General features: G+C 36.9%; 1 protein-coding gene across 7 annotated transcripts in view; it reads right to left on the reverse strand.

The window, feature by feature from the left end:
* Positions 1–1,678: 1,678 nt before the first annotated feature.
* Positions 1,679–22,688, reverse strand: part of CEP128 (centrosomal protein 128) — a 357,186-nt gene continuing 336,176 nt past the window's right edge. For all 7 annotated transcript variants that reach the window (XM_032482452.1, XM_032482451.1, XM_032482457.1 and 4 more), the window contains 3 exons: positions 22,387–22,500; positions 9,735–9,843; positions 1,679–2,814 (listed from right to left, as the gene is read on the reverse strand). In XM_032482452.1, coding sequence (XP_032338343.1) covers positions 2,687–2,814; positions 9,735–9,843; positions 22,387–22,500 — 351 coding nt within the window. In that variant the 3' untranslated portion in view covers positions 1,679–2,686. The remainder of the gene's footprint in view (positions 2,815–9,734; positions 9,844–22,386; positions 22,501–22,688) is intronic.

Genomic DNA, 22,688 nt, shown 5'->3' on the forward strand with positions numbered 1-22,688 from the left:
GCTATAGATTTCTACCTCTTCATTAGTGAAAATCTGTAAACTATCACAATAAGAAGGAAAAACTGGTGATTCTGGGAAACTGGATGCATAAGATGTTACATAACCAACCTTCAAATCAGACATTAGTCAAGGCAATAATAATGACTTTAGCCAATGAAAAAACATCAAGCCAGATTTCTCCCAGCTGTGTTTCTCCCCTCTGTGGCCTTCAGTAACTTTAATGGAAGTTTAGTATGTTTAGGGAGAAAGATGGCCAGGAGAATCAAAATTATTAAACCAAAAAGGTCAATCTTCAAGTTACATCTTGGACCAGGACCGCTGCAAGAATAAGGGTTATCCCTTCCAGTGTCCTAGTGCTACAAGCAACACAGCTGACCAGCCACAGCTCAGACGGGGCTGGTATCACGCATTATCGTGCCAGCGGGGTGAGCAAAGGAGAAACGGTTGCTGGCTTTGAACTGAATCAAGCTATTAATGTTTCCTTAGCATTCCTTTTGATTTCCAATTCAAGCTTATGGTGACTGCAAGAGATAGGAAAAATCCTCAGAAGAGACAGGTCCTTGGATGTAATTCCACATAAACAGAGGGCCAAGGAATTCTGACAAAATTGTTGCTCACAAAAAAGTTGACTTTGCCTTTGAAGTTCTTGTGTGTTTCATATTTAAAGTCACACACCTTCATTCATCTAACAGTAGCATAGGGCCTTCAATAATATGATATAGTTTTTTTTTTCAGATTAAAAAAGGTCTTTTGTAAGATCCTTCTCCATTCTGTTATAAAATCATCAGCTAACATGTTTTCAGGGATTTGCCAAATACGTAATCTGAGTAACCTTCAACTTTCAGGCCTAACTGGCCTGATGTAATTTTTTTTTAAATGTTGTGCTAATAATGATTTAGATCAGTTCTTATCAAACAGAATGGACTGCGTGAAGTCCCTACTATCACATTAAAGGGAAAACTATTCAACCTTTATCTGTAGGATTTAAATAAAACTTGTGAATTTTCTCCCTGATTTTCTTCCCAGTTAGTCATTTAGATCCAAGAAGATATAATATTACAGTATTGGTCACAACATCAATGAAAATGCTGACATAATTTCTCAGTCCCCCAGGTATCACTGTAGAGTGATACAAGGTACGAGGGACACCAGGGCTGCGAGGCGCTCCTGCAGCAAGGGCCACTCCCCCCAAAATCTCTAGTGCTCATTGGCACATTAACAGCTGGAAGTCCTGAGGTTAGACAAAGCCAAACCAAACCTGCTTCTTGTCCAATCTAGAATTTCTCCAGCTAGCCTGAATACATCACTCATCTTTCACGTAACTCCCAATGCCGAACAAACTTTGAGACATGCACACCTGTTTTTATGTCTGTTTTGCTTCTTAACACGACTGGTCGATAGTAGGAACTCAGTAAGGTTTCTGGAATGAATAAATGACAAAATGCATGGCTGCACTACCAGAGGCTGTATAGATTGCATGTGGTAAATTTTTTTTGAAATAAAACATCTCTGTCTTCTGTAGTTACTACTGCATTCAAGTTCATGGAGAATACTATCTCTTCTGCACACTCAAATATGGTTAAGTTAGGGAAATGTATGTTGAGTGACACAGAAGCATCTTTATGAAATATGAGAAATCTAACAAGTAAGTAGATTTTAATAAACACAAAATGCAATGCACATTATGAAGGTATTGCTTTATTGTCCTTGTCTCTGTTCAGAACCTTTCTATCACGACCCAGTGGGATTTAGTTCCTGGATGTTTACTATTATTTAACATTTAATAGAAATCTTTCTCCACTGGTAGACCAGCATATAACGAGGATAAGTTCTTAAAAACACTCTGATGTTGAGAAAGGGTGAGTTGTCGAGAGCAGACAGTACCAAATTATATTAGAACTCTTGGCAGATAAATCTCATAGACACAGGAGTTCAGTGCTGTGATTTTGCTCAGAGTAAACCAAAGATGGTCCAGGATATGACTGGAGAGATCACGGTGGGATATTTGGCCACAAAAGACAAATAAATAAATTGTGCTATGAATTCTTTACAGCTCTACAATTCAGATATCATTTGTCAATTCTTTACTGCTATAAAAAATGGATGATTGGAAATAATTTTAAGATATTGCATGTAGTAATAGACTGCTGAGATGATGGATGTAACAATCTTGAGCTTTTATAAAGTGGACTGTCTCATGTTATATCTGCATATCTCCATGACATGTTATAACACATGATAATTTATGAAGGAGAAAGCATAAAAAAAATCAATTGTATATAAACGCTCCCTGAATTTAAAAGTGCTGGCCACTTCTGCCTCAAGGGGAACTCATTTTCCTTCTTTTTTAGCCAGTAATTTTTGAAAGACCTCAATTATAAATCCAAAGTGTGGTCAGAAAAATGTGACTGACCACACCTGAAAAAGGAAAATGCAAAGTGAAAAATAACATTCTTTCTCTGCTGGTGTAAGTTGCCAATAAGTTAGCTGCATGTCATTCATGAATTGATATTATTTGGATTGGTTTAACTTATATCATCCACCAAAACCAACTGCACTGTTATTTCAGTCAATGTTTGGCCATGCTGATGAGCAGAAGCTGCAGTGTGTCTGCTCGACAATCTGGGCCAAATCTGGCAGGAACAGTGACGCTGTTATCTCAATAACATGCATGTAAAGCAACTAATTACATTTTGCTTCTTTTGCTTTCGTACTCTTCCTTTCTGGACTGTGGACTTGTTCCATCCATCAGTAAACTTGCGGCATCTTCCTTGACTGATGGTGAATCTGGAGCAACTGTTCTTTGGGTAAATGCTGGCAAGGTAGGAAAAAAGAGAAAAATAAACCTAGATGAATATGATCCCTGGCAGACACAATTGTAAGGAATCATGGGATTTGATCTAGTTTTCTGTAAACTTTACACGGACTAACAGATCTTCAGTGCAGGAATAAAATAAAATAAAATAAATAAATAACATAGAAAATCTTAAGGGCTTCCTTTTTATGGAATCTTCTCTTTAGCACAAAAGGAAACTGAGACTAGATCTGGAATCTAGGTTTATTGTTCTTCTACTGCCGGTTTCCAATCTTCTGATGCCTATATCTACAGGAAACCCTCCGACCTGACTTCTAACCTCTGAGGCCTGCCCATCCCTTACTCTTCATCTTGGAAAATAATATACTCATCCACCCAGGTTCTCAGACCTTGGTTCCTTCCTTCCTTGGGCCTGCCTGCTCGACCCATCCAGTTTAAGAGTCAGTTCTGAGGACTCCCCAGTTCACCTGAGTCCATCTCCATTGTCATTGTTATCCCAGCCCAAGCCACCATTTTCTCTTCTCTTGTTTTCATCTTTTCCCCTTCTCCACCCCTCAGCCAGAATTTTATTTCTAAAAGGTAAATCAGGTCTCCTGCATTTACCCCTCACCTCCCATCCTCCCCATCCCCTGGCTTCCCAAGGAACTTAGAATAAATCCAAACATCTGATGGTGGCTGACGGCTCCACTGGGACCTCCTCTCCTACCACTCACTCTCTATCACTCTGTCTCCCTCTCTCACTCACTCTTTCCCTCACAGACTCTCTCCTCTCTCATTCACCCAGTCACTTTCTCCCTCCCTCCCTCCCTCCCTCCTCCAGGGTTCCCTGGATCCAGAAGGCCACACTCGGTCCTTCCCTGGAGGCTTTGCACATCCCGCTCCCTCTATCAGGACAACTCTTCCCACTCGGTTTTAGCTCAGCTGGTTCTTTTTGCCATTCAGGGTTCAGCTCAGTTGCAACCTCCTGACCACTCATACAAAGTAGCAATCCCAGTCCAGGCACCTCCTATCACTTCCCCTTTATAGCATCAGTCCTATGCTAAGTTATCTGTCTTTTGCTCACTACCTGTTTCTTCCATGAGATAAAGTGACCTTTCTAGTCTTGTTCACTACGGTACCCCCAAGAGCCAGAGAGCCTCGTGCACCAGCCTCTTAGTAAATGCTGCTTGAATAAGTGAATATACTTAAGGGATTTTAAAAAGATCGTTGGGGATTTTCTAGCTGCTTTCTCCATACCTTGTCAAATTGCAAAAATCAGAACTCATTTATTTTAAAAATATCTGGCGCCTAATTGGTCAGTGAAAAGATAGTTACAAAAAAAAATCACTATCATAAAATGAACCTGTAAAATGGAGAGACAGAAAGGTCGTGCTTTTATGAAATAAATAAATCCTCTAAAGGACAAGAAACAATTTTTGACTTTATCAGTACCCCAACATTTTTATTGCCATAAATCTTTGGCATTTTATTCTATAAGTTTGAGGATGAACCACGTAAGAAGCAGCTATGAACAGTTAGCCCGGGGGGTCCTGAAGTATAACACAGAAGTGAAAAGAGTGTGCTCTTCTTGCTGTGGATAAATTCTGTTTCATCAGAGGGACTTAAACTACCACTAAAGGAACCTCAAAACACAAATTAAGAATACTGATTTTTTTTTCTTTTTATAGTGATGTAATCTGAGGTAAGGAAGTGAAAAAAACTTTCATTGATTTGCTTTTCTAAGAATATCAGTAAGTTAATATGTAAGATTCACTTGCAACTCCTAAAGTAATCCTCAGATAACATGATGCCCCACCATGAAAAAAATCACAGTCCTTTCTTTGGTGGATTATTTACTGAAATAAACATTAGTTACAACAGTGTTAGAATTACAGAAGAATTGCAATCTGTATTTATTTTTAAAATTGAGTTTAGAGATACCAACTTCACTAACATTTAGCGTTTGACTCTCAAAGAACTCGAGATTTCGAGAAGTCATCAGTTTACTCCAGACCTCATTCAAATCCAGTTTGGTCCTGGCCCATGGAGTGAAGGCCCTGTCCCGAAGCTGTGTTCCTTTAGCCTAAAAGGAGCTATACATGGAGACTAGTGGTCAGTCACTACTTATAAAAAGTAAAAATGACAGTTTCAAAAGCTGGCATTATGAGTCTCTCTTACTAAGCCCCCACTGTCTACGGGCTGCAGGTAATGGAATCCAAGCCTTCTAAAAGAGTGTCCTGAATCACGGCCATAGCTTCCAGGCAGCCAGGATAAATTTGGTAGTGATCATGGCTCTAAATAATGGATTTCTGTGTTCCTATTTCCAATGGTAATATAAACTTACAATTTATACATTTCTTCCCTTCTTCCTGGCAGGAAGAATCCACCTTTTCTTGAATTGACCCGAACGACACAAAGCTGACATAAATTACTACTTAAAACAAACTTTCATTAATGCTGGATCATTTCGGAGACCACAAATTATGCAGTATTTTCCCATTTCCTTTGTTTTTTCCATGGTCAGTGATTCTACACTTTCATTTGGTCACAGTTTTGACAGGGCACCTAAGTCAGCAGAACGAATGCCTTAGCATCCACAGCACAGACAAAAGGGCCTCATCCAGTGCAAATCCCACCCTAAGAAGGAGCCTGTTCTGTGGGCTCAGACCCTCGTGTCTTTCTCAGCACCTCCGTTCCTCCCCACGTCTCCACACACGTCTCAGCTGCTCCAAGCTCTAACTCCCAGCCTTCGTGCAGAAGTTAGCAAGAAAACCCAACACTTGCTAGTCAGACATAAAGTGGTGGTTTTCTTCGTAGGCTTTTATTTTTATAAGATCCCTTTTTAGCCAAAGTGTACATATATGCACATATCAAACAGCACCAAAGGGCTACCCAGGAAGACGCCAGTCTCTTGCCCTGTCCCTCCCAAGCCCACACTCCTGCCCCCTTGGAGTCAACCACAATCAACTCTTCTAGCTTTATTTTCTGTACTTACTTCAATTTTTGTAAGAAAAAGAAGCTTACATTGCTATTTTCTGATTGATCATTTTTAGACGTATCCACACCCATCCACGTCCACTCACCCAGCCTCCCTGTGCAGTTACATCTGGACTTGCAGTTAGGTCAACAGTGAGTATTTATATTATTATGACTAGGTGACTATGGCTCACATAAACCTAACAGGTCTACTACGACAGTGTTTCTTTTCTTTCTCACTTTTTTCCTGGAGTTATTAACTGACCCTTGTTTTTATTTTTGTTTTTGTTTATTTACTCCTTCCCAATAACCATCCTCAGTTAGATCTGCCATGTGTCTACTAGTAGTTTTTTGACGTGCTTAACTGAATCAAATAATCTATCAGTTTTTTGCTTATTTCCTAAGGATTTTCTTGATGGAATCTTTCCTTTCTTCCTTCACTATGAGACAACTGAAGAACACGCGTGTCCAGATTAAAAGCCCCCTACCCGTGCCCAGCAAGTGGTTAGAAAAGTGAATAAAACAAGACCCACAGGGAGGCCTATCATCACAAAACTCACTGGGGTTAAACATACAATCCTAGGAGTTTCTGGGGCCAGGGGTGAGGGGAGGTAGTGGTGGTGAAAATGATCACTTCAAAGGAAGGGGAGTCAAAACAAAAAGACATAAGGTTTTTCTACAGCAACACTAGATTTTAAAAGACAATTGTGCAACGACTTCAGAAGGAAAGTCCTTTTTAACCTAGAATTTTATAGCCAGCCAAAGTATGAGTCAAGTGTGAATGGAAGAAATCCATTTTCAGAAATACAAAAACTGAAAACATTTACCTCCCTTTCTTGGATGTGCTTCCACAAAAGAAAGAACTGAAACCAGCAGAGGAAGGCATGGAATCCAAGAAACTCGGGCATCCATCCACACAGGAAGAGGGGGAAGAAACATCTCAGGACGACAGCTGTGTAATGGCCACCTGTTGGGTGAGTCCCTGTCACCTGCCCACCTCTGTTCTTTGTCTTGTTTTCTTTGTTCTCTTACCCCAGGATTCACTAATCAGGCATTGTCCTTCTTCCTCTTTTTCTGAAAGTCTTCATTTTATTTGTTTATTTATTTAAGCACCTTTATTGTGGTATGGTTCCTGTACCGTAAACTACACATCTTTCAAATATACAATTTGATGAATTTTGATAGGTGTATATACACCAATGCAACTACCACCACAATCAAGATAGCTAACATTTCCATCATCCTACAAGACGTACAATTTTCGAATTCCCAATTTATCTTTCCTACTCCCTTTACCCCCCTAGTAACTGTAAGTTTCTTATTTATTTATTTTTTTAATGGAGATACTGGGGATTGAACTCAGGACCTCGCACATGCTAAGCACACACTCTACCACTGAGCTCTACCCTCCCCTTCTGTCCTTGAACTGATTTTCTGAATATCTTACCTGTTCTCTCCTACTGTTCCATTCTTTTTCTTTATCTTCTACTTCCTTTGAAGTTTTCTCAACATGGTTTTCCACCTTTCTAGTTTATCATATTTTAAATTTCTAAGACCTCTTATCCTGTGCTCCTTTTTCATAGCATCTTGCTCTTATTTTTATCGGATGTATTATTTTCTCATATCTCTGAGGTATTAATGACATTTTTTTAAAGACATCTTCCATCCTCTGTATTATCCATTTACTGTAGGCTCCATTTTTCTCTTCATTGGTCTTGACAAATCTTTGTAATTTTGGAGATTCAAAAGGAGGTTCACGAAAAATTACAGAACAATTTCTATAACTAAGCTGAAACTATTTATGCTACAAAAATGGAGAAGTATTCAGGGTGATCCTAATTCACTTTAAAATACATCATAAAAAGCATATAGAAAACTCGAGGTTCATCAGAAAAGCAAATAAGAATAAATATTACTCCTAGAAGTAAGTTCATTAAATCACTTAAAATGATGAACAGTAGGTACCTGTGATTAAACTTTTTAATGTATCTTTGAAAACATGGAGGTAGGAAAATCATAAAACAAACTTGTCAAAAAGAATAGTAAAATATCAGGCTATGTATAAATAAACAAATAATTCATCAATAAATAAAGAGGGTTCTTTTCAAGCTAAATTTTTCAGTCAGATTGTACAATATAGACTATAATAAGTATTTTCTTATCCAAATTACATCCTCAGTGATATTTTTTCCTTTTCTTATTTCTTTTGGATCCGGAGTATTTATACAGAAACCTACAGCAGCCTGTGAGTACTGTATCTTAGAGAAATGACCAAGCTAGTCATGAAATGTTACTGAGTGAAAAGCTGAATACAGTTTCTTTTATTGCCTGTCATAATAGTAGATAGAATTCTAAAAATTTTGATGTTTTCTGTTTAATGTCTTCTAGCCATTTTCTTCTAGGTAGCTTTCTCAGAAAGTTCTTATGAACGTCATAATGGCAAAATTAAATACCAGCAGAACAATGACCTCTGTGCTCAGACCACGGTGCTGTTTATCTCCAGGCTCCTAAATGTCTTTAGATGGGATACCATGATGTTTGACGGTGCTCTATCCCTACCTTTCTCCTCCCTCCTCTTAACACACATCAAACAGACGTGAGGAAACTTTCCCATTGCTTCATATGAAAAACAAAAACTTTGTCCTATGAGTGTATCACATTCTGAGGTACCATAACCAACCTGAGTTATCTAAATTGAAGGGCGGCTGCCAGATTAGAATAGTAGAGGGTTTATGAAGATATATAAAATCACTTGGTAAAGTGGTTAGGACGGGAAAAGGAAAACGCTTAGCTTTTGAAATAAAATAATCATGATATAATGAAAACCAAACCATTTATTAGAAACTGATAAAATATTTATTCAGTGAATCCATGAATATAAATCAGCAAAAAGTGAGAGTTATCATCTTTGGATTTGACCTACTTCCTTGTGGCTAATTTCCATATTTTATTTTATAGCAACCCAGATGTTTTAAATGACAGCATTGTCAAATTGAATGTACAAACTCTAAGCCCATGGGAAATTGAAGAGCTAAATGATTATCTAAACAAGAATCTGTTAACATTTGGGTCCCAAATGGTTTGGATAAAAGTGGACTTAAAAAAAAAAAAACAACAACTCGTACACTCATTCATCTAATACTAACTGAGCATTTACTATGCACCGAGTGCTATACAGGACGCCGAGGAAACAGTGGTGTATAAAACACGCATTGCTCCTATCATCATGGAGTTAGTTCTCTGGTGAAGAGAAGAAGCAGTAAACAAAACATCACTCAAATAACAAATAATCCCATAATCATTCTGAGAAAGGTTTTAAAGGAAAATTGTAATGAGATGTGGGCATTCATAATAGAAACCGTACTTTAAACTGTGGGTTCCGAAAGCTTTAAGGACGTTACATCCAAGGTGAAGCGTAAATGGTGGGAGATGGTCTCCTGGGTCAGCCGACTCACACTTTGTTGATGCTGATGTCACTTTACCAACATTTACAGTGTATTCACAGAATGAAACCTACATGGTAATAGTTTTTGTTTCCTTATTCTTTGCACAAGATTACGTATTTCTGGATAGTTCTATGCAAAGATTTTCTACTTTTGGATGACCTGAATTTTATTAAAGTACCACCTAACTTCCTTACCTACTCATCCACAGTTACTCACAATCTACACACACACACACACACACACACACACACAAATTTGCTTAATTAAGATTATTACCTTGGGTGATTCATTTAAAGTTTTTATGAGAAGCATAAGGTCTGAAAAAAAGGGATTCCACATGTTTTAGTATACTGGGTAATATCATAAATATACTTGGGCATTATTTGTATGATTCATTAATAAAATCTTTTCAAACTTACAACGTGAATATTACTATCATGTACCAGCCTTACACTTAAATCTTTCCATGCGTTTTCTTAAATTCAATATAAAAATGGGTACAGGACATTGCTACTTACAGTTCAAGTGTGAAAATCGTGGACTAGACCAGAAGCGACTGTGATCCTGCCAAGAGGATGACGGATCTAGCCCGGGAGTCTGGGAACTTTCGGCAAAGTTTCTGTCATCCTAAGAGAGTAGAGCATTTCAGTTCAAATGACTACAAACTTAAAGGACTGGAATTCACTGAAAGTAAAACTGAACCTCAAGATATAAGCTATGTTATACCACAATTTAATATAATTATAATCTTTGTAAAAAATAAAATAAGTGGATGTTAAAGAAACATGAAAAAACTGGAGAGGAAATCACCCAGCCGTAACAGCATGACGTATTTCTTTCCAGTCTTTTTTTCCTGTGGATAAGAGTTGTAAACATTGTTGTAAAACTTTGTGTTCTTCATTTATTTACATTTAATACTATAAACATTTAAAAAGACATTATATTAACCTTTACCTTATCTGTTACTCTTTTACTGTCTGGTGAATATACATGCTTTACTTAGCTATTACTTTTCTGGGCATTTAGGTGGTTTCCAGTGTTTTACTCCTATAAATAACACTGTGAGAAATATCTTTAAATATATAACCTTTCTCATATTTAGGACTATTCTTTATGACAAATTCTTGGGTGGAAATACTGGGTCAATAAAAGCAATTTGATGTTTTTAAATACATTGACGTAGACTGCTTTCCATAATGATTATACAAATACTCCTACTCATTCAACAAATATTTAATACATAAACAAAAAGGAATACAGAAAAGGTCCCTCTCCTCATGGATTGTATGAATGTGTCTTTTTCCTCAAATCTTAGCTGAAAAAGAAATTATGAAATTATATCTTTGAATAATTTTACTATCTAAATAGATTTTAAAAACATGCTTTAATATACTTCCTTAATAAATAGAATAATATTTTTTTCCTTAAAATGCTTTCTAATTTTTTTTTTTTACTACACTTCATTTATTCTTTCCTGCACTCATCTATTCATTCAAGAATCACTTTTTTGGCACCTACTATGTGCTGGTCAAAGAACAGATCAATCAGACATTATGGTATATGATCATGAAAGCCTCAGGACTACAGGAGAGAAAGGCATTAAACAAACTATACAAAACACAATATGGTTTAAAACTATGATAAGAGCTGAAAGAAGGAGGACAGGAAATGACAGGAAGAACTACATTTAGAGTTGAGGTCCAGAGAAGTTCCCCCTGGGAGGTGACGTTTAAGGCAATATTTGAATGCTGAGTATGAATCAATGAATTAGCCAGATAAAAACTCGTGGGTGGAGGATGGACACATGGGAGGTAAGAGGGAGAGCAGGAGAGGGTGGTCAGGAAGCGGTGTTCTAGACTCCTGCGAAGGTGCGAGGTAAGAGAGTTAGGTGTGTCTGAAGAACTGAACAAAGGCCCTTGGCTTAGGCACCCTGAGCCCAGGGAAGTGATTACAATGAGATCCCAGAGGTGGGATTTGGATTCGGGATTCTTTTGTACTTAAGTACATTCAGAAGGCAATCAAGGGTTTTAAAGAGAGGAGTGACATGCTTTGATTTCTATTTCTTAAAGATTACTCTGGCCTCTTTGTGGAAAACAGATTGGAGCAGCGGCAATGTTGAAGGGGAAATACTAGTCAAAAGACTAATTCAGGATCACGGGAGAGGAAGGTATCAAGAATGGGGCCAAAGATTCTAGACCAAACAATTGCAGGTTAGGTGGTGCAAACGATTCCTCAAAACAAGGCCCCCGGAGACAGCAGGGCCTCACGTCGCATGATAAGCTCATGAATTAGCAGTCTTTGTATTCAGAACCAAGTTTCTATTTTTCTTCTTTGTCATGTGTGTATACAAATGCAAAAAAAAGGCCAAGAAGAGCAAGTATATCCATGTATCTATCTGTATCTATGTCTATACCTGTATCTATATCAAGGCCCATTTATTTTGAGCTAAAAGCATGGACATAATCCTAAAATGGTTCAATATCATCAGTTTTCCTGAACCAAAAGGGAGTTTAGGTTCATTCAAGCTGAAGGCCCTGAGGTGTTTAACCAAGTGACTTATAGTTTTCACTAATTATGAGAATTTCATAAGAAACTGGATCACTACAGGATCTCTGGAAAGGATATACAGCTAACCCTGGAACAATGTGGGGGTTAGGGGTGCCAACCTTTTGCACTGTCAAAAATCCACATATAATTCATAATCCGCCCTCTTTATCCATAGTTCTGCATCCATGGATTCAATGAACTGCAGATTGTATAGTACTATAGGATTTACTATTGAAAACAAATGTATAAGTGGACACGTGCAGTTCAAACCCATGTCGTTTGAGGGTCAACTGTATTAAATACTACATATGAAAAAAATATATAAGTGGTTGAATAAGTCAACAATTTTAAGGGGAAAGGATGACAGTCCTAAATTGTCTGTACGTATTAACGAGTGTCAAAATATATGAAGCAAAACTGATAGAACTATAAGGAAAAAATAGACAAATCCATAATTATAGTTGGAGATTTAACATTCCTTTCTCAGTAATTGATAAAACAGCAGGCAGAAAATCAGTAAAGATATAGACTTGAACAACACTGCCAGATGACTGGACTTAACTGACATGTATAGACTACTCCACCACAAAACAGCTGGTTACAAGTCCTTTTCAAGTGCACATCAAACATTTTCCAAAATGGATTACATTCTGGGTGCTAAAACAAATCTCAATACATTTAAGATGACTGGAATTATACAAAAGAAAATGCTGTCTAACCATAATGGAGTGAAACAACACAAGGATATCTGAAAAATTCCCAAATATTTAGAAGTTTAACAACGCACTTCTAAATAACCCATGGGTGGGTCAAGGTAGAGGTCAAAAGAAAAATGAGAAAATATTTTAACTATGAGAAAATAAAAGCACAGTTTATCAAAATTGGTGGGAATCAGCTACAACAGTGTTTGGATGGAAATGTATAACATTAAATGTGTATATTACAAAAGAAGGAAAGTCTCAAATCAATAATCCAAGTTTCTGCCTTAAACTAGAAAATGAAGAGTAAATTAAGCCTAAATTAAGTAAAAAGAACAAAATTAATAAAGATAAGAGCAAAGATCAATTAAACAGAAAGCAGAAAAGAAGGAAAAAATGAAACCCACACTGGTTTTTTTTTTAAGATCAATAAAATTTAAAAACCTCTACTGAAATTGATTAGGAAAAAATGAGGGCAGATACAAACTGCCAATATTGAGAGTGAAAGAAGGATATTACTAGAATGCCTATAGGCATTAAGAAGATAATTAGGAAATATTATGAACAACTGTCGATAAACTTGATAATTTAGATAAAACTGATATAAATAAACAGCCTTAAAATGTGTCATCCAGTAGTTCTACTTCTAGGAATCCATATTATGTTAATAAATTAAAAACATGGACAAAGATTTTTATACCAAGATGTTTACCAAATGATTATTTATAGTAGAAAAAAACTGAAATCATCCTTAAATTTCCAACAACAGGGCATCTGGAAAATAAACTACAGTATAATGATAATGATGATTATAGAGAAGATTCATATATATATATATAAAATATATATAAAATGTTACATGAAAAGAGGAAATAAAATTATCAACAAATGTTGATTTCAATATAAAAACATTTATAAATAAGAACTGGGAAACATACTCTCAAATTAGGTAAATGGGTTTTTTAAAATATTTGTTATATTATTTATTTTCTTTTAAATTTTTTCTGTACTTCTCAAATTGTACCATATTTTTAACTGTCATAGGCCAAGAAGCTGGTTGTATAATTAAAACTATAAGTTGTTCTTTTTCTGGTAACAGAAAAGATTATAATCTATGCTTTGATGCCCGCTGATTTTGTTTTAGAAATTTAAAACCATAACTTGGGAAGAGTGAATAGAACCTGATTATCTGTGTACTTCATTCTTCCTGCAGCAGGCACATTTTGAGGCTGTCACTGCACCATCTGTTTCATTCAGCAGGACGCCCAGACCTACATCTCCACTCCTGTCCTTTCTCAGTTCAGGTGTCAATAGGCAAAATGAGAGTGTGTTTGCTTTCCCTTATCTTTACCTTTCTTTTACTGGCCCATAATCATCTAAGCATCTTTTAGCGGGAAGCCATTTATTATGCCTTTCTCTTTCACACTCTTCATATGGAATGCATGATCAAATGGAGATTCTAGCATTGACTGAGAGCTTAATTCTCCTTTCTATCTGTGCATCTTCCAACTCCACTCAGGCCTTTAGTGTTTCATATCTGAACTATAATAGCCAGACCCACAGCTTTGCCTCTAGTTACCCCATGACATCTCATTCTAAAGTAGCTATTAGATAGCCAAGACATGGAAACAGCCTAAGTGTCAGCAACAGATGACTGGATAAAGAAGATGTGGTATATTTATACAATGGAATACTATTCAGCCATAAAAACTGACAACATAATGCCATTTGCAGCAACATGGATGTTCCTGGAGAATGTCATTCTAAGTGAAGTAAGCCAGAAACAGAAAGAAAAATACCATATGAGATTGCTCATATGTGGAATCTAAAAAAAAACCCAAAAAACAAAAACATAAATACAAAACAGAAACAGACTCATAGACATAGAATACAAACTTGTGGTTGCCAGGGGGATGGGGGGTGGGAAGGGACAGACTGGGATTTCAGAATGTAGAACACATAAACAAGATTGTACTGTGTAGCACAGGGAAATATATACAGGATCTTGTGGTGGCTCACAGTGAAAAAGAATGTGACAATGAATGTATGTATGTTCATGTATAACTGAAAAATTGTGCTCTCCACTGGAATTTGACACAACATTGTAAAATTACTATAACTCAATAAAGAAAAGTTAAAAAAAAAAGTGGCTATTGGAATATACTTGGGACACAATGAACAGTTAACCCTTGACCAACACAGGTTTGAACTGTGTGTGTCCACTTATACGTGGACTTTTTTCAATAATAAATACCACAGTACTACATGATCAGCTGTTGGTTGAATCCAAGGATGTGGAACCGTCGATATGGAGGGCTGATTACAAGGTACACACAGATTTTTGACAGCATGGAGGGTCCGTGCCCCTAACCCCGAGTTGTTCAAGGGTCAAGCGTATATCTAAGTTCCAACATTTGTAAGTCTTCAAAACATGTCAGAATCCCCAACGTTACCTTGAAATATAACTACTGAAATGAACCCTAGAAGAAAAATATTTCAGGATCCCTTTGAACAATCAATGCATCAGAATATGAAAATAGTATCTTCATATTCTACAATTATAAACTGATATTTAATTTGTGGAATTTCTATATAAGTAAATTTTACAGGGTGACCATAAGATGGTTGTTTCTTTCTAATTCTGACCTTTTTTAAATTAAATACTTAAATATTAAAAAGGAAGTATTGGTTGAAAAGGAAGATTCCTTGCAATTTTAGTAATCTTAGCTTTTCTTCTCTGCCAATTCTTATATCCTTAGCAGAGGGACCTATTTTTATTACTGTCTTAAGTCTCAACTAGCTATTTAGCCAGAATTCCTTGCAAAAATTCCACTGGGTGAAGGAACTTGCATTTTCTAATATTTTCCCTGGGTTTCTTCCACTTCTCTTTCATAACCCACATTGTAATTGGTTTCTTAAAAATTGTTCCAACCCAACTAAGTCTTTTTGCTAAACTGATCTCTAATGATTAATATTTAATGATACCCACCAAGTATTTTTCTCTCAGGAATATTTTAAGTTCAAAGTTTATAAGACAAATGATACATTTAATTTTTTTTAAATTTTAATTTATCCAACCCTTCCCCTGGAGAAGAGGAAAAAACACTTATGTGTTTCTGAATCTGTGGCAGAAATGTTTTCCTGAATTTGTCTCTAGCCCAATAATGCACTAGTCCTCTATTTGTTCCCCACTCTTAATTCCCAGTTCTCCACCCATCCTTGAAAAAGCTTAACCTCTTCCCCAGTAAATTTTATTCCTATTTGAAAGTTCAGTCTGGACAGATAGTTTACTTAAAGACTGACCTCCATAACTCAATCTGCATGGCTGCTATTATATAGACTTTAACCTCCACAGGGTGAGGCTTTGATTGCCTCTATCTTTCCACCGACCCATCCCAATATTCCACAGTTTAGCCCAGTACCATTTGCATTAAGGTACTTGATAATGGTCATATATAATTATTTCTTGACCACAGTGCAGAAATGAAAGTTTGCTATGTGGAAGTTGGGAAATTAGGAGACTGCCACTCTTACATTTTCAGTTTCTTCATGTAAGGAAATGAGGGTGCTGGACCAGATCATCTCTTACGTTTTCTCAGCACTAACATTTTGTAATTCTAATCTACCTGAACAGAAACACTGAACAACCAGTAGTACATCTAACTATGCAAGCTGTCTTTTCCAAATTTATACAATAATACTGTAAACACTCATCCACAGACGAACAGACTCATGAAAACACTGTGTTAGATCAGGCCATGTGATACATTTACCTTTATCCAACTGATATTTTATTACATAAAATTTAATATTCCTAGTGACTCATTAACGGAAAAGCTACTCAATTTTTGGTTTTTTGTTTTTCTTCTTCTTCATTTTTACCCATTTCAGACTCGGTTCTACATGTCTTTAATCCATTTTCAGAAACCAAATGTATTCACATTGGATAGAAATTTGCCAGAAACAAGGATACTCAAAAAGATGTGCCACTGAGCTAAGAAATAGAAGCAGAGACGCAAAGATGTTTCACAGTCATGGTGCCTCACTGGAGTCCATGCTTATTCTCAAGTGACTATCTTAAGCAAACAGTGATTGGATGGATGTGTTATGACATATTTATTAAAAACTAAGAAGACATTTAATTGGTATTCCTTATGTATTTAGTGTTTAGTATCCAGAAGTTTGCATCTGAGATGATTCACGATGGTATCTTTACAGTTAAACCTCTTCACAATCTTTTTTTTCTTAATACCTTTGTTGAGCCAATTACTGGAAATGGTGAAAGCATGTGGCTTGTTAAGGGAACTGGGTTAGGGAGAGTTAAAACAATCAACGTGCTCAACTAAGTACCCATGTTGATTCCTAAATAAGCACTTTTGATCCATTTCTATTTTAAGGTTTTATAGCAACAACAAAAAAAATCCCAACTCATCTGGCAACCTTTGGTTTAACTTCTGAAGAGCAAGATGAAATCAACTAGCTAAATATTATGGCAAGTTAGTCTTGATCACTTCAAAAGAATAAAAATTGCTTCAGAGTTCAGCATGATTTGATTGCCTACAAGGTTTCGGATGTGTCATCTACACATTACTGGAAAAATGGCAATTAAATTATCATTAGAATTCCATAAAAAGCCTAAGTTAGGGAAAAAAGCTTAATCACCAGTTTCACATGTACTGTGTATTCTGGAGTCAAAGATAAGGCAGACAGTGTCAGCCCTCAAAAGTCATACAACCCAGTATAATCGTATTTCAGTATTTACCTATACTTACTATTTCTTTTATGTTAACTTGAAGATTTGCTTTGCACCCTAAATCTCTATATAGGAGAGGCTTAACAGATGGCAAATTGGTTGGGGTTGGGGTTGGGGGAAGCTATATTTACATAGCAGATTACACATGACTTCTTATCAAAGCATGAAGAGAGGTGGTTATAAATGAGATAACTGGGGTATTATGGGGTTAAAGCTCCTTCAAATCTCCCATGATTGCCACTACAGTTCCCAAGCAATATTTGTAAAATTAACTGAATAATACACTATGATATATTTTAATACTCATTAAATAAAATCACCCACAATCTCGAACTGCACCAGGAGTTATGCACTGCACGCTTCAGAAGCTACTACTGTAGAAGATTTAAGATATGTACAGAAATAGCTGCCCTGAGAGAGAAAGTGCTAACAGCCATTAACTGCTATGAATGAAGTATACACCACGGAGAGATTCAGGGAGGGAGAAACAGCTTCCAGAAGCAAAGCATATTCTTGTAGTATACACATGCTTACATTGGACAAATATGACAAAGGGCTTTGGCAAACTCTGCCTTCATAAACTGTGCTGAAAGCCATTATCAATGCTTCCTCACCTACCTCATCTTATCTTGTAAAACATCTGCTTCTTTAAAAAGAAGCCGGATAATAACTCTACCACTAGAACTTGAAAATCATGATTTCCTTTACAGGAGGAGGAAGGATGGGAACAAAATATGCCTTCTATGTCTTTATCTAAAAATCCACACTGCTAATTAAAACCATATATTTAGTATGAGTAGAGAGCAAAAAGGGCAGGTAGCAAATGGGGATTATCTTGGACAAAACCATGCTCCTACGTGAATTCAGATTAGCAACGCTGTGTTATTGGCTGACTTTTGAACATTCTGTTCTATTTGAAACAGCTGGGACAGCAAGGAAGCCTGTATGTCCCACAGAAACCCAATTAGGCCTGATGAAAGAGAAGCTGTGAAATGCTTCTGTTGTCTACACAGAGACAGAGAAAATGTGTCAGATCAGTTTTGAATTCTAAATATAAACTTTTAGATCAGGTTTTGTCCAATTAACTGGGTAAGCTTATTAGTACAATATTACATTATGCTCTCAGCAATTGTGGACATTGGTCCTGCTGAAAATCTTGATAAGTTTCTAGAAACCTGATCGTTTTTGTCCTGGTGATTACCATGGGAGTAAACAGCAGGAGATGGCTCTAGCCTGGATTGGAAGAGAACCTGACTTGTACACTTTCTGCTAAGTTTCCCCTCTACCAGCAGTGTGGTCCCGCATGTCTCACTGCCTTCCTACATCAGCAACAACATGAGAGAAGCCATCTGCCAACGTGGTTCTGAAATTCCAACAGCTATTTGTCAACAGCAATAGACAGGGTTCTACAACTGTCATGCTAACAGTGATCCTCTTCCAAACAGATGTGGATGAAATACTTCCCTGAACCTCGCCATCACAAGCCTCTTTTCAAATGACTGTAGAGCATCTTTCTTCTCTGAACTCCCACTGCAGCTTATCTGGGCCACCTTTATAGCATTTATCCCTTTCTCCTTTGCACTACAGTTGTTTGTGAGAAGACTCCAAATTCTTAAGGATTGAGAATGATTTTCTTATTATGCCATTCTCTTTAGCCTCCAGCACAGTGCCTTGTACCTGGTGGAAACTCAGTAAACATTTGTTGAGTGTTATATTTAACAACAACAGACATAAATATCTTACAATTAGAACAGAAGCTCTAAAAAGGCAGGGATCTTTGTTTTGTTCATTCATGTGAGTTCCATGCACCTAGTGAGTTCCTGACATATAGCTGAAACTCTATACAAATCTGTTGAAAAAATAGATTAGTATTATGACTTTTCAAAGAGCTTGGGCAGTATTAATCAGATAGATAAATGAAGAAGAGAAAATATTTTACATAATGGGCAAAGGAAGTAAGTGTAGACTGGTAATTTCTCCTTTCTCTAGACCAGGAGTTGGCAAACTTTTCCCACAGAGGGCCTGTTAGTTAATATACTAGGCCTTGTGGGCGACAGTTTCAGGTGGAACTACTCAACTCTGTCATTGAGTGTGAAAGCAGCCATAGACAACACATGAAAAAATGAATGCGGCTGTATTCCAATTAAACTTTATTTATAAAAGTAGTCAGCAGGCAAGATTTGGCCCATGGGCGGTAGTTTGCCAAACTGTGCTCTAAAACAACTGTGCAAGAATTATCTACTAGGGTTAAGATGACTGGATAACTAGTCCCTACCTGAAGACCATGTCCGCTGCATCTTTATACACCTTGCCACCCCCACCTCCAGTTGCTTTTGCAATATAGCATCTATACGGTCTATGTTTGTTGCATTAAACTGAATCCTACACTGGTTTCCTGGAACCGGTTTTCAGCTGAACCAATGAACTCAAGTGACTTTTCTTTGAACTCTGTCCTAGCAAAATATGGGAGAAGTTAAGACCTGCTGAAATAATGTCTTACGAAACTGATGCAGTAATGGGACACTTTATCCCATGATAGAAAGAGTCCCAATGCCTCTCATTTGAAGCATTTTCCTCAAGATTTCAATAGTTAATCAGAGATAGCTTTTCTGATGATCCATTAAGCCAAGAAACTAACAACTGTTTCACTGCCCATATGAGCTCATGTTTCTTTTAAAACTGCTTCCCCTCTCACTCTTGATAAATAACTTATTTTCATAAAAAGTATATAAGCAAATGATCATTGGTGTCTATAATTCACAAAAATGTGCTCTCACATTTTTCCTCAACAATGACTACAAAAATGTGATATTCTCATGAGTTTTGTGTTAGATCACTGCATTATTTCAGGCCAGACATCTGCTACACATGATGATAGTCTATGTATTCATCACTGAAATGGATCAACATTTAAAAATGTTTAAGTAGTTTTAATGTGGAACAATGTCATCATAAAATGTGCTTTGTGGCCCTCTCCTACATTTGTACTATCTATTTGCAAAATTTTCAGACTAATTTCTCATTTTGATAAGTGTTGGCCTCACAAACTAGGCTTGATTTCCTCTTCAGCTGCAAATATAATTTGAAGAGAACTCCAATAAGATTACTTGCTCAACATGTTAAACATTCATAGCTTTGCCATATGCTGTCATGGAAACTGCATCGATTTGTAGCAGTTTGGGTGCCACTAGACAGCACTGATTCACCTCATACCGAATTTAACTGTATTGGGAAATAATGCTTTAATGGTTTCATCCGCATCTAGACCTCTACTGAACTAAGAGGCATATATTGTGTTTATGTACTTTTGCAGACAATTGACTTTTATTTATTAAAGATATAGTCCTACATTTTGTGATTTCTAAAAAAAATAAATAAATAAGTAAATAAAAAATTAAGGGATATCACGGCTAAATTTACACTATAATAGCCTGGTAGTCAAGATACAGATTCTTGAAGCCAGGCAGATTAAGGTTTTAACCCTGATTCAATCACTTACTTGCTCTATTACCAGGCTCTCTTCAGTAGTAAAAAAGGCAAAATAATGGTGCCAACCTGACAGGGTTGCTGTGAGGATTAAATGAGATAATGCACATAAAGCATGAGACACCTATGAAAAGAGCAATTTCAAGTAGTTTGTTCTAATATATGCTCAATTATGAGTAGTTATTATTATTAGCTGTTGTTGCCTAAGCCTTGCACTTCTGTTTAAGGTTAGTGCTACTCCGTCAGTGGTGGAGAAATGCTTGAGTAAATGGGACCTGGTGAGAATGCTGGAAGATGATTTAGTGAATTTAAAATTTGCCTGTAATAACCTTTGATGGAAAAGAATATGAAAATGAATATGTGTATATATAAATATATATATGACTGGGGCATTATGCTGTACACCAAATATCGACACATTGTAACTGACTATACCTCAATTAAAATAAAAATTTGCCATAAGAGACAACAAGGCCACTACTATAGTCAGAAATCCCAACCTATAAAAAGTAAAGGCAAAAAAGCAGTCACAGGACACCTTCTTCACAATAAGGGTATAAATAACACAGCATAATTGTGTTAAGTTTTTGTGTGGGATGGGTGAAGTGAAGTGCTCATTCTAAGCATGCTAGGGAGGACTTATGTAAGTGAGTACTGTCTTTATATCCACTGAGCATTCTATCCAATTACATTCAGAGGAAGGAAGAAGCATCTTAAAAATAACTATATTTGGCTGAAATAAGTGAATATATACAGTGTAATGAATATTCATACACATGGAAGTCTGTAAGAATATAAAAGGGCCTTTAGTTCTTTTTATATCTAAATTGACTTGGAGTGTCCATTAGAATACAGATGGATTCTCCTTGGGTCAGTGTTCTCAACACGGGGAGGTGATTTTGCCCTCCTGCAGAGGTTTGGCAATGTCTGGGGACACGTTGGACACCACAGCTTGGGACGGGGAATGTTCCTGGTATCTAGTGAGTAGATTCTAGGGAAGCTGCTAAACATCCCACAAGGCACAGGACAGCCTCTGCAACAAAGAACGACCTGGCACAGATGTTACAAACGCCAAGGTGAAGAAGCCCTGCTCTACGCTAATAACTGTTCAGGGTCAAAAGAGTTTGAAGTCGCCCACACCCCACGTGGATCTTGGGCAGACTCTAGGGAACAGTAGGCTTTTTGTCAATATGGTCAAATCTTCCCAGGCTCCTGTGTTGGTTCCACATTAATGAACCACAAGCTGAACTATTAATATGGATTGTTCTTATCCTTAGGAAAGGAGTGACTGTAAATGCCATGGCTATAAAATACCACATGTTACTTCAGCACTGAGAGGAGTTGGACTTACACACGGAGGAGGGCAGCCATCCACACTCAGCCTTTGACCAATCAAGAGACCCGTGGGTTCCCGGTTCAGGATTTCTTAACCAGCATCGATTTCCATAGAAACAATATATTCAGCAACAATGGCATAAACTTGAAGATGAGTTCTCAGGTAAAAAGTTATAAGCACAGACTTCAGAATTTTATCCTCTACTTCCACAAAATTCAAAATCTATCTCCTACATCAAGAAAGTTCTTTCACAAGAACCCTTACACAAATCCTCCAGGGGCCGCTTAGAAAGTTGTAGCTATAAACACGGGTAGCACTCAAAGGTTGAAAGTGTATATAAAGAACATTACTTTGAAGCTTTGGATTCTGTACTTGGCGTCATCCTGGCGCTGCTGAAGAGATGCTCTGTGGACTCTGTATTTAGAAAATCTCCCATCGATCTTCTCAGATAAACTGGAGGAATCCTGGAAAAACAACAGAGAGTCTAAACTGGTAGATGGAAGAAAAACCAGTGGTTGAAATTAGACTAAGACAGTATTGATACATAGATAATAAATAATTACAGGCATTTACAGATATATATATATATAGAGAGAGGAATCACAGATTCTCAAGGATAAAAAAGAAAATAGTCACTTTGGATGCTTTCATA

The sequence above is a fragment of the Camelus ferus genome, chromosome 6 (genome assembly GCF_009834535.1).
Source record: "Camelus ferus isolate YT-003-E chromosome 6, BCGSAC_Cfer_1.0, whole genome shotgun sequence".
Classification (NCBI taxonomy): Eukaryota; Metazoa; Chordata; class Mammalia; order Artiodactyla; family Camelidae; genus Camelus; species Camelus ferus.